Source organism: Saimiri boliviensis, chromosome 9 (assembly GCF_048565385.1).
Source record: "Saimiri boliviensis isolate mSaiBol1 chromosome 9, mSaiBol1.pri, whole genome shotgun sequence".
Classification (NCBI taxonomy): domain Eukaryota; kingdom Metazoa; phylum Chordata; class Mammalia; order Primates; family Cebidae; genus Saimiri; species Saimiri boliviensis.
The window spans coordinates 87,944,602-87,958,032 of record NC_133457.1 but is presented as its reverse complement, the minus strand read 5'-3'; the positions used below and the strand labels follow the sequence as shown (position 1 = coordinate 87,958,032).

General features: G+C 33.3%; 1 protein-coding gene across 2 annotated transcripts in view; it reads left to right on the top strand.

The window, feature by feature from the left end:
• Positions 1–13,431, top strand: part of PLCB1 (phospholipase C beta 1) — a 724,287-nt gene that overhangs the window by 578,584 nt on the left and 132,272 nt on the right. For both annotated transcript variants that reach the window (XM_074406258.1, XM_074406259.1), the window contains exons 19-23: positions 2,999–3,153; positions 5,157–5,321; positions 6,737–6,836; positions 7,824–7,928; positions 8,935–9,044. In XM_074406258.1, coding sequence (XP_074262359.1) covers positions 2,999–3,153; positions 5,157–5,321; positions 6,737–6,836; positions 7,824–7,928; positions 8,935–9,044 — 635 coding nt within the window. The remainder of the gene's footprint in view (positions 1–2,998; positions 3,154–5,156; positions 5,322–6,736; positions 6,837–7,823; positions 7,929–8,934; positions 9,045–13,431) is intronic.

The window sequence follows — 13,431 nt, the reverse complement described above, 5'->3', positions numbered from 1 at the left end:
AATCCTTTTTTCAACCTAAACAATCATCCCACTGAACTGGAGTTACAGGTTAATAGATGCATCCTTTTTTGTTGCTGTTGTTAATTGAGATCCATTTTTTTTCCACTTTATACTTTTTCCATTAATAAATTTGTCTGCTTTCCTGGATGCAATAACTCACTGTTTTTACTCTATTTTATAATATGGATTAATACCTGTAAGTGGTGATTCTCCTTTACTACTATTAATTTATAGTTCCTTTTTGGCCATTGCCAGTGAAATTATTTCAAATATATTTAGTTTAATCATATTATGTTTTTCTTAACCACTAAAAAAAGAAAACTATTTTTAATCATATTAAATTTATAAATTTATCTGACAAAAACTGACACCTTTTTAACTTTTAGTTTTTCTGTCATGAGAAAATGCTTTTCTCTTTACTTTACAAATTTTTGTGTTAGGTCCCTCAGCAAAATCACTCGTCTTCATTACAGGTCTTGTTGTCTTAGATTGAATCTTCCTTTTTATTTATATTATATTTTTAACAGATTGTTTCTGGATATGTATATTTGTATATTTATTTATTTTATAAATGATTGTATTTTACAAATGCTCATCTTTCTAAACTCTTACAATAGCCTATTTTTTGCAAGTAGATTGGAATTTTTAGACACACAAAGACAGTAATTTAATCATATCTAATTTCTCCACCTGCCTTATTTATTGCTTTGTACTGACCATTCTAGGATCTTAAATGAGGGTTCCAAGTGGACATCTTTCTTTTTCTTTTTTTTCCCAGGAGGAAGTTCAACATATTGCCTTTTATTAAGTACCTGTCAAGCTCTAAGCCACAATTAAGAGTGATTTGCAAGATATTTATGGCTTTTCTTTTTAAAAATCAATTAATTTATTTTTATTGATACATAATAGCTGTACAAATGTTTGCAGTACATATGATAATTTGATATAGTCATAGAGTCAAATCAGAATTATTGGTATATCTATCCCCTGAAATATTTATCTTTACATTGGAAACAATCAAATTGTTCTCTTCTAGCTATTTTTTAATGTACAAGCTATTAATATTAACTATCATCACTTTCTTATCTATCAAACACCAGGTCTTACTTCTTCTATCTAAGTGAAGAGTGGGCATCTTTGTCTTTATCCTGATCCCAACATAAATTATACTGTTGTGATATCATCAAGTTGGATATTGGCTGTGACTTTGAGTCAGATACTCTTTAACACACTAAAGGACACAAGTCCTATTTGACTAATGTTTTAGAACTTTGTATTGAATGTTATTAAATATCTCTTGGACCTTCATTGGGATGATCATATGTTCATCTTTCAGATATAAATTCGATGTTATCTTAATAGATCTTATCTCCTAATATGCAATTATCCTTTTGTTCCCAAGATAAGCTCTACTTATTTGTTGAGTATTATTTTTAGAACGTATGACTTGCTAATGTAATTTTTAGGCATTCGAAGCCAATTTTTTTCAAGTGTCCATTATTTTTCTTGAAATCGTGTCCAACTTTGGTTTCATAGTTATGTTTATAAAATAATAGTTTAATAAGAGAGAAAATTTCACTTATTTTCCCTGCTCTGAAAATGATTTGTTATATGAGACTTTACAATAATTATATCATCACCTCTTTATTAGCCACATAAATAGAGATGAGTCATGACACAGATAATCTGGAACAGTTGACAACTTCCCAGATTCTTTACAATTTTAATATGTATTTTTTCACCCTATCAGTTGCAATATGTGTGAATATTCATTTGATGCACTGACTGAGTCTGAGGAAAATTTTGACCAGTAACCTCTGTCCACTGGAAAAGCGTCCATGTATAATTAGATATTCATTATAAGTAATCACAGAAGTCCAAATTTTAAAAAAGAATTTTTCTGTGCAAATTAAAAAGCAAGAAAAGGCATTATAGAATCCTATTTTAATGAGGTATGGAGAAGTCCATTCTAGAAAACAAGGCTTGGGAATATAAGTTGATTTAAGCTTTCTGAAGGGCATTTTAGCACAGCATCAAAGAAAGCTTTTCCAATGTGGACATTATTTGTCCCGGAAATTCCACTCATAAGAAAATCACTGATGATGTTTTCACAGATTTTGCCACAATGATGTTTATCAAAACATTATAAGTTAGGGTGAAAAATTAGAAGGAACATATATGTGCCCCAAAAGGGGACTGGTTAAATATATTCTAATATATGCTTACATATTAGAATAATATATTTAATATAGTATATATTAGATATATTAGAATAATATATCTAATATATATTAGATATACTAGAATAATATATTTATTATAAGATATGTTAGAATAATATATTTAGTATATTACATATTAGATATATATGTATATAATACATATTATTCTAATATATTCAAAGGAATTTCAGACAGCTTTTATAATTAAGGCAAATAAATATTAAATGAAATCAACATAACATATGCCAAAAATATATTTGAAGTAGAAAAGCAGACTGTACACCCACCTGTTGTATTTCTGGATTTGGGGATTACAGGTAAATTTTTTTTTTTTGAGATGGAGTTTCACTCCTGTTGCCCAGGCTGGAGTGCAACAGCACAATCTCAGCTCACCACAACTTCTGCCTCCCGGGTTCAAGTGATTCTCCTGCCTCAGCCTCCTGAGTAACTGGGATTACAAGCATATGCCACCGTGCCTGGTTAATTTTGTATTTTTAGTAGCGATGGGGTTTCTCCATGTTGGTCAGGCTGGTCTCGAACTCCCAACCTAAGGTGATCTGCCCATCTTGGTCTCCCAAATTGTTGAGATTAAAGGCCTAAGCCACTGCACCCAGTCAATTTTTTTTTCTTATCTGTGTTTTCTACATTCCTCAGTGACTATCTCTCTTGTAAAGGAGTCCATTCACAAAAGCGGACTGTGATAAATCTTACTTTACAATCTTTCTTAATCCAAATATAGATACTCTCACAATAAGGCTTGTGTTTTTTATATTCAGACCTGGCTATGCAAATAAATATGGGCATGTATGAATACAACGGGAAGAGTGGCTACAGATTGAAGCCAGAATTCATGAGGAGGCCTGACAAGCATTTTGATCCATTTACTGAAGGCATCGTAGATGGGATAGTAGCAAACACTTTATCTGTTAAGGTATGTACACCCCATCACAAAATTGTTCTTAACAATAGTCTTGAATTTATCTACATTGCATAAAGAAGTGGTTTAGTCATTAAAAATGTAGTAACTAGCAAAGACTCTACTTTTTTCATACATTTTTTTTCCTCTAACGATCAAATTCGCATTAAAAGTTTTCAAGGCCACATGGGTGAGATAAAGGGGCTAAATCTCATTCCTAATATAATAAAAGTTTGACTCTAAATCAATAAAATGAGTTGGAGAGATTCATCATGACCAATCCTCTTTTTTTGGTGTAAATATCCTATTGTGAAATTTACATGATAATTAGTGGCCCATATTGGAGAGATTTTCTGGTCTTTTTTTCCCCTTTGGTTCTGAGCAAAATCAGAGAAAGAACATTCCCTCAATAAATTATCAAATATTAAACAAAAGCTTTCAAGTTACTGTAGGTGGTTTTTAAAAATATTATAGAGTATTCAGAAATTTTAGAAGACATATTAATGATATCTAACTCTAAACAATTCCAAATGGTTTTTTAGTCTTTGAAATTGATGTTATACCAGATATAATTTTTTTAGATGTCAGAAAATATTTTTAAAACTATGAAAGGAGAATCAATTTTTTAGAGTACTTTTTTTTACAAGGATTCTTCATTGTTAAAGCTTTTTTAGAATATTGTCTCTTTTCTCTATAACTGAATAACTATAGAACTAAGAGATGTTTTTACTAGATATAAATGCAATTTTTTATTAACCTTAAACAAAGGCATTTGAAAAACTATGTAAAAAACTTTCTATAACAGCTTCACTAATTTCTTTATACCTTAATCAGTTGAGCACATTTTTACCTTAAAACTTATGTCACTTTATATCAAGGGTTTAAAAACTAAAATTTCAATGAAGTGTCTCATAATTATATCTTTTGAAATTACTTCGAGCCACATATATAAAGATTTGAAGTTGGCAGAATTAGAGTTTTTTGCCACCATTTTGTCTGATTTCTGGCCCAGTCATAAGCTTGGAAATTCTGTCTCCTTTCACAGCTTGAGCTCAGAAAGTTCCTGGCCAGCAGGCAACTTTATTGTGACCACATAACCCAGATTTACCAGGTTTGGTCTGTCAGCACTTGCTTCCTGCTGTTCCCCTTCCCAGTATACAGCAGAAGGACATCTTGTTTGCTTCCATTAACCTTTGTGGCAGGGGATGGATACCTCAGATTTTGAAAATTTGGATAGAAACAGAGGCAGACATGGAAGACATTTTATAAATATGTAATATTAAAAACCTCTTTTAAGTCTATAATATCCGTTAGTTCTGTAGCTAGACAAATAATATCTAACACTGTGTAGATGCTGACCTTGTGTGAGATGGGGGTGACGATAAACTGGTCTTGATGGTTTAAAGTGAATACTTGTTCATTTATTCCTCCTACAATACTTTGTCTTATATTAATTGACTACTTCTAACCTCACTATTTTCAGAATTCCTCTACCAGCCTGTATTAGTCTGTTTTCACACTGCTATAAAGAACTACCTGAGACTGGGTAATTTATAAAGAAAAGAGGTTTAATTAACTCACAGTTCCAGATGGCTGAGGAGGCCTCAGGAAACTTACAATTATGGTGGAAAGTGAAGGGGAAGCAAAGCACATCTCACATGAGGGGAGGAGTGAGAGCGTGAGGGGAGAACTGCCACACACTTTTAAACCATCAGATCTTGCGAGAACTCACTATCACGAGAATAGCATGGGAAAAACCACCCGAATGCTCCAATCACCTCTCACCAGGTCCCTCCCCAAACATGTGGGGATTACAATTCAACACAAGGTTTGGGTGGGGACACAGAACCAAACCATATCAGGAGCCTTTAAGCAAAAGAGAAATCATATTTCTATTCTTGCTTCTGTTCCATTTTTCTTATAATTCAACATTCACCAGCAGCATTTGTGACTTTTTATTCTCTTATGTCTTTGTTATTTGCATATCAAAACTCCTTATGGATTGATTGATTTTCTAGATTATTTCAGGTCAGTTTCTTTCTGATAAGAAAGTTGGGACTTATGTGGAAGTGGATATGTTTGGTTTGCCTGTGGATACAAGGAGGAAGGCATTTAAGACAAAGACATCCCAAGGAAATGCTGTGAATCCCGTCTGGGAAGAAGAACCTATTGTGTTCAAAAAGGTTGGTCACATGTTCTTGATATGAGCTATAACTGCGTTTTTCAGGTGTTTTACGTTGAGAAAATAATGAAATGGTGAATTATTTATTGTTTAATTTGAAAATTTACACATTTATAAAGCAATTACCTTTTGAAGGCCATTCTGAAAACTCTTCAGGATTTCTGTGAATCACTTGTTTGGATTTTCAGAATTGTCTTGTAAATCAATTCATTCTAGTTTGCTTCAAATGGACGGTCATAAAAACATATAAATCTAACTCATATCATCTCATAGTACAAGTGATAAATGATACATTTTAATTATAACACAAATGAAATAGAGGGGAAGTAGGGAATAATATAGTGGCTGAGAGAAGAAAAATCCATACTTTCTTTAAAAGGAATATTATTTAAATTCCCTAAAATCTCTAGCCACTGAGAGCTAGTCATTCAGTCTTATCTGGATTCTGTCTAATAAAGTTAAAACGAATCACACTCGACTGGGCCCTTCTCTTTCTTCACCAAAAAGCAAATCTTCACATATGCTTATCATGTAAAGGAAGAAAATAAGTTCAGTGGGAAGTAGACTTTTTACCCTCTTTGCTTTTATATGGCCAAAATGTCCACAAAGCCAGTCTTCTGCAAAGAGAATAGCTATATGAAAACTCTCTGTTCTCTGGGATTTTTCTGTATTTTAACTGAGTTTAATAATCTTGCTTACCATAATGTTTACTTCTTAGAGTTATTATGAATTTTGCATAAGTGAATAAATTAACCACACTTAAAAAATGTCTAGCACAATGAAAATATTCAATAAATGTAAGTTTGCTGGTTTTGTAAACAATAAATTTTTAAACAGATGGTTGACCTCATGTTCTTGACATGAGCCATAACTGCATATTTTAGATGTTTCACACTGAGGAAAGAAATGAGTAATTGCTTGTTGCTTACTATAGGAATTTACAAATTTATAAAGCAATTGTATTTTAAAAACTATCCTGAAAGCTACCCTTGTTTTTCCAGTGGTGGCTGTTTTTATTTTTGCTCTGACTTTGAAGATGCAGAAGTAATTTGATTTGAAAACATAAACACAATATTCACATGGTAATAAGGCCACCAAACTCTTTATTTAAGGATAGAACTTTTGTCATTTTCACATTTAGAATGTTCATGAAAAACAAAACAGCCTATTTTTTTTTTTAACAAATGCCTCATTAAGGCAAGGTGATAAAACATAGATGAAGCCCTATCCCTGGCCACTCGTGTCTTCTCCTCTGAAAATGAAACTTATAGAGCAACATCTTAACTTTTGTCTAAATTAGCTAAGTAGTAACTTCTACTTGGATCTGAAAAGCAAGTTCTGATTGAATAATACCTTTTTAATTATTTCTTGGAACTGTTCATTCTTATAACCAGGTGTCCTTAATGTCCCTTGTAGGTGGTTCTTCCTACTCTGGCCTGTTTGAGAATAGCAGTTTATGAAGAAGGAGGTAAATTTATTGGCCACCGTATCTTGCCAGTGCAAGCCATTCGACCAGGTATGGATAATGTGCTGAGAAACTTTTTATCAAAGTTTCAAAGACAATCATCACTGCTTAGAATATTACTGGAAAATGATTTCAGAAACTATTTTCTGCTTTGTAGATAACATGGGCTATGAGATTATTTAAATTTGACAGTTACATGTTTTGTGACATGTTGTTGTATTAATACATTAGTCAATTCTTGCAACAATAATTATATGTAAGAAACAATCTGAAAACATATATGCCAGTGTTTGTCTTCATGCTCATAAGTCTGTGGGTTGGCTGAGTTTGGCAGATCTGGCCTGGGCTAGCTGCATAGCTGTGCTTCTGGTTCTGGGTTGGGTCTCTGTCTGTCCCACATGCACTCACTCTGGGGCACAGGCTGAAGTGGCAATGGCTTCCACAATATGAACTTCTCTTGGCAGACCATTGGAATACAAAGGGCAAATCTAACTCCACATGTTCATTTTAAGCCTCTGCTTACACCAAATTAGCAACATACTGTTGACCAAAGCAGAGCATATACTAAGCACAAGTCAAGAAATATGTCAAGGCTGGGCATGGTGGCTCATCCCCATAATCTCAGCACTTTGGGAGGCTGAGGCAGGAGGATTTTTTGAGGCCAGAAGTTTGAAACCAGCCTGAACAACATGGTGTGACCCTATCTCTACAAAAAAAATAAATAAATAAATAAGGAAGTCACATCAAGTATGATTCTGTTATGGGTACACATTTGGATCAATAATTTAATCTATGACATATGATTTTGAATTCTCTTTATGGGAAAAAACATGGTTGGAAAGGGAAAAAAATCACAATGCTTTCTTGTCTAATGAGAAAAATAATACCTTATTCAAAACTGTTATTACAATGAAAAACATGACCTGTTTTTCATTGAAAGTCACCTCAAATACATGTTTTCATCACATAAATGAGCATGGTTATAACTAACATTGTGAGAAGAAATGTGTGCTACACAAAATTATTCTCACCCTCCAGGCTATCACTATATCTGCCTAAGGAATGAAAGGAACCAGCCTCTGACGCTGCCTGCTGTCTTTGTCTACATAGAAGTGAAAGACTATGTGCCAGACACATATGCAGGTAAACAACTTAACTCAAATGTCCCTTTACTCAAAGAATTATGTCTGTCTGAGTCACCATATGTGTTTGGGTTAGTGGAAGGAAAACTGAACCAAACAAAAGCAGGAGATTCTGGCTTCAGAATCACCCCTACTTTCGTATGTATGGTTAGAGATAAATTGCTCAAGCCATTGTGAATATATTTTAATTTGATGTATTTTAATTTAAATCACAACACCTTGGTTTTTTGAATGTTTACTCCCTGATAGTTTTATTCTCCTGGGCCCAGCACTTACCAACTCATGTTATCCGTTACAACAGATGTCTAGGTCTGTACACTGAATTTGTCTTCCACTAGTTTTAGAATGCTGATTCTTTTCATGGGTGACATCATTATTTTTAAAAATTAACCAAGAATCATAAATGTAAATGCTTACACTGCCAAGTAGCTTGGGTGTAAGACACTGGGGAGTGGTGGAGACTATGGTAAACTTGGGGCACACGGGCCATCCAAAGCTGGCAGCCATAACTCATTCTAGCTAGGCACTGCCATTCAAATGATAACTATATTGCCAGATCATTGGGTTATTCCAAGAGTCCAGAAAGTAGACTTTTTATGTGAAATGTCTCCATTTATAAAACATCATTGGCCCAAATAGGACAATTGTGTGGGCCATCGCTGGAATGGATGGGGCCCTCAAAAAGAAATTAAAGAATTAAGAGTATTGAGGGATCCTAAGTTGGAGCCTGTCCAGTTTGACTCTCAGATCTAAGCTCTTAATTTCTCTCTTCCTGAAGTTTCAACAGGGTTTTCACCCTTGTCCATGTTCTAAGTGTTGAAAGAGGAGTAGATAGTTATATGGGTAGATGGAAGAATGAAAGATGAATGATGAATGAATGGGTGGTTGGGTGGGTAGATGGGTGATGAATGAATGCATGGACTGATGGTCAGATAGAGTAAATAGATGGATGACAGATCCTCAATACCTCCCAGACCTCTGATCTAAAATGTCTCTTCCCTGTTTAGATGTCATTGAAGCTTTATCAAACCCAATCCGATATGTGAACCTGATGGAGCAGAGAGCGAAGCAGTTGGCTGCTTTGACACTAGAAGATGAAGAAGAAGTAAAGAAAGAGGTGAGAGGGCATTTTAATCTCATGTATAGCATTAAGCATGATTTCCACACCTACTTGCTGGCCTTGCCTAAGTAATATCTCACACCTCAGGAGAAATAGCACAGTGGAACAACACTTTCATGGAGTTCAGAATCATGTCACAGAACATCTAGATGATTGGCATAAATTTTTCACATTTCATTTCCTTTTGGCATTCTGTGCGTCATATCTTGTGATAAAATTAAACTGTACACATCCTATTTCAGATGAAACTTTCTACGTGATTTCATGTTAATTAAAGGTGATGAAGGCACTTAAAAAGGAAGATAATCATGAAATCATTTAGTATTTCCCTTTGTCTTTAACATAATATGCAGGATTTTCAAGGTGCTTTTCTGATTTTTTAATAATACATAAAATATTTAACACAATACCTGGAAAATAGTCTGAACCATAAAGAGTCTACTATTATTACATGGTATATTTATGTATTATAATGTACGTCCTCCAAATAATTGATATAGCATTGTAATTTGTATTCACAATACAAAGAATAATTAAGGAAGGGTCTAAAAATAGTAGAAATGAAATTTAAAAATCTAAAGCCTCTATGTAGACTGACAGTCTTTTCGATTTTTAAAAAAGTGAACTATAACTTGATTATTGAGGGTACTAATATTAAAAATAGTGATAGAAATTGGCTATTTTCATATTTTATTCAGAGGAAAAACTTGAGAAAAAAACATAGAAATGGAGAACTATCAGTATGGGGGGGGAACCTTGAAAATTCTTTTCATAACTATAATAGTTATCCATTAAATAGTCCTTTTAAATAGTCTATTAAAGTCGATATTGTTCATTAAGTAATGTTTTTCTTATTTCAAAAGTATTCTAGATTTGTTATAGAAAATTTAAAACATAAAAATGAGAAAAGAAAACCCCAAAAAAACAACTGTAATTCAAACACCAATCCACTCGGAGACAGTCACAGTGAATGTGGGGCGTATACATACCCAGCCTTTTTATGCACAATTGTTACTTTTTCACAAAATGGGATAATATTCACAGTCTGTGTTTTGAATGAAAATAACAGTATTAAATATCTCATTGTCCATGTCATTAAATGTTCTTCTATGACATGACTTCATGACTCATAGCCTTCTATCATATAGCTCCACCATAATTTAATTACGAAGTCCCCAATTATTGGATATTTGCAATACTGCACTATTTTTTTTATATTTATGGGTACATAGTAGGCATATATATTATGGTGTGCATGAGATATTCTGATACAGGCATACTGATTTTCGTATGCTGATTTTTAATCCTGCAACTTTACTGAAGGTTCATCAGTTTTAAGAGCTTGTAGAGTCATTAGGTTTTTCCAAATATAAGATCATACCATCTGCAAATGGGAATAATTTGACATTTTCCAATTTGTACACACTTTATTTCATTTTGCTGTCTAATTGTTCTAGCTAGAATTTCCAGTACTATGTTGAATAATAGTGGTGAAAGTGAGCATCCTTGTCTTATTCCAGTTCTTAGAGGAAAGGCTTTCAGTTTTTCTTTATTCAGTTTGATACTAGCTGTTCAACTGTTATATATAGCTTTCATTGTGTTGATATATGTTACTTCTATACCCAGGTGGGGTATAGAAAGTGGGTTTTTTTTTTTTTTTTTAGGGTGTTTATCACAAGGGATGTTGAATTTTATTAGATGCGTTTTCAACGTCAATTGAAATGATCATATGGGTTTTTTTTCCTTCATTCCGTTGATATGATGTATTACATTGATCAATTTGCATATGTTGAGCCATCCTTGCATCTCAGATAAATCCCACTGGGGAGAATAACAGCTCAGTACCTTACCTGTGGTGGGCAACTTTTGTGTTACAATTCATGCTCCAGAGCGCTCTGTGGGATCAGTCTGAGGCTGGAGTTTGCCTGAGACCACATTAGACTTACCTTCCTTCCTGTATTAACCTGCTTGCCTCACCTCCCTGCGGTTTTTTTCCTGAGCGCATTCTCTCAGTTACTCATGTGCTCATGAATCCTTATGTCCACTTCTGCTTCTAGGGAAACCAGCAGTGCTAAGTAGTTTGCTGTTTTATAAATAAATACAAGAATGAGTTCCCTTTCCAAATTAATTGCTTGGGAACTAGAATTTAAATATTTGGCAATAGTTACATCTTTCATTTTAATATTTCTTCACTGATAATAATGCTTTTTCTCTTTTCCATGGCCTTTAAAAGATTAAGACTAGAGAATTCTGTGAGTTTCGCATTTTACTCATATAAACATGAGTCTGTAATTAATTTCTCTCTTTGGAAATCTACCAAAGGCTCTAGAATTCTTTTCTCTTTTTACTGCTTTACTTAATAGCATATTTAAGAAAGTATAATTCGGGGTAAAGATAATTTATGTAGATAAAAATAAATCACTATTAGTAGCATTCTTCTCTAAATAGAAAATGGGACCTATTAGGTACGATGCATATTACCTGAGTGGCAAAGTTATCTGAATAACAAGCTCCTATGAAACAGGTTACCTGTGTAACAAACCCACACATGTACCCCTGAACCTAAAATAAAAGTTAAAAAAAGAGAAAATAGGAGCATCTTTTTTCAACTGGCTGTATTTTGTTCTGTAAGAAATAGAGATTAAAAGAAAGCATTTTCAAGTGAAATTACATGTATTTTCAGTATTTAGAAGAAATACTTCATAGATTATCAACTTTAACCCATTCATTAGCCATTGTCTCTAAGAAATAAGCACTTGCTTCAAGATAACATTTCAACACTATCATATTTCAGCCCACTTTTTATATTGTCTGACTCACACGTTCTTGTGAGTGAGCTGAAATTTATCTAAAATTGTTTGCAAATATTAGCTGGGTGTGCTGATACATGCCTGTAGTCCCAGCTACTTGGCAGCCTGAGACAGGAGAATCACTTGAGTCACAGAGCCTGCAATGAACTGTGAATGCACTACTGCATCTTAGCGTAGCCTGGGCAACAGAGACCATGTCTCTAAAAATAAAAAATAAAATAAAATTGTTTGTAAATATTTCCTGATTCAGTATATGGCCCCAATTCAATATAGCAATTGAGCTAAAGGTCTCATGATGGAACATTTTACTAATGGTGCCTCAGAGAGACCATTTCTGTAATGACTAGGGGATAAAGTCACTCTAAAGAATGGGAGCCGTAAGGCCTCTGAGATTGTAGGGCTCTTTTTACAAATTGGTGTCCTTTGAAAACCTTATCTTTGCACCAAGTTATTTTAGGAGAATAAAACGTACAAAAATATAGAAGTAGAGTTTTAGGTCAATCTTATTTTTGTTTAGCTTTTCTTAAAGGTGATCAGAAAAGATTTTTAGAAATGTATAATATTGTTTAAACTTGGACAATATTTGGACATTTTTTGGTTTTAGAAATAATTTTAGAGGTATTGAATCACATAGAGTCTATATTGGTCTAATAGAGAAAATATGATTTTTTTCTTTTGACATGTCTAAACTCTTAACTGGCCTCATTTTTAAAACTCAAGAAAAAAAAAATCATTTGCCCTTAACATGTAATACTAGGAAAGAAAAGACATTTCACACTTTGAACCCCAGTGTCTTTTATCTTGTCTGCGAATAATGTAAGTTTGTTTGAATGATGCCACTGAAAATAAGTAACTGGTTTTCTCTAAAGAAAATTCTATCTAGGACATGGCAGGCACTGGAGACACTATTTTAGCAGCAAAGACTTTTTTAGTATAATCATTTTAATGTGATGCTTCTAAAGGTCATTTCTATTTGAACATTCAAAACTTCATTGGACTGCAAAATATTACCAGATTTTTAATAGTCTTATAAAGTATCTTCCAGAGTAATTTACAAACCAAATAGATAAGGAAGTAGAATTTCCCTCCATGATTTGAACATTAGACATTTATTTCAGATAAGGTAAAAATACATTATTCAGATTATATTATACATATATTGTGTGTACAATCCATATTTGGGTTACATATTATCTGAATAATGGTTGGAAGTTAAGGAGTAATAAAGATTCGTTATTGGATTTATTTTGTCTTTGTAAATTGAGAGGTAGATTAGTCAGGTTGTAGAATAAGAGCCCAGCTGAATCCTAACAAAGGATAGCATTCACAGTTAATTCCTCTAAATAAAAAGTCATGCAGAAAAATTTTAAAACATAGTAAACTAAAGAAACAAAAATTTAAAACCCTCTAATTCTTCAAATACTGTTAACATTCTAAATGTATATCCTTCTAGCATGTTTCCTATGCACATTTTGTTTGTTTCTTGAGACAGAGTCTCACTCTGTCACCCAGGCTGGAGTGCAATGGTGTCATCTCAGCTCACTGCAACTTCTGCCAGCCGAGTTCAAGTGATT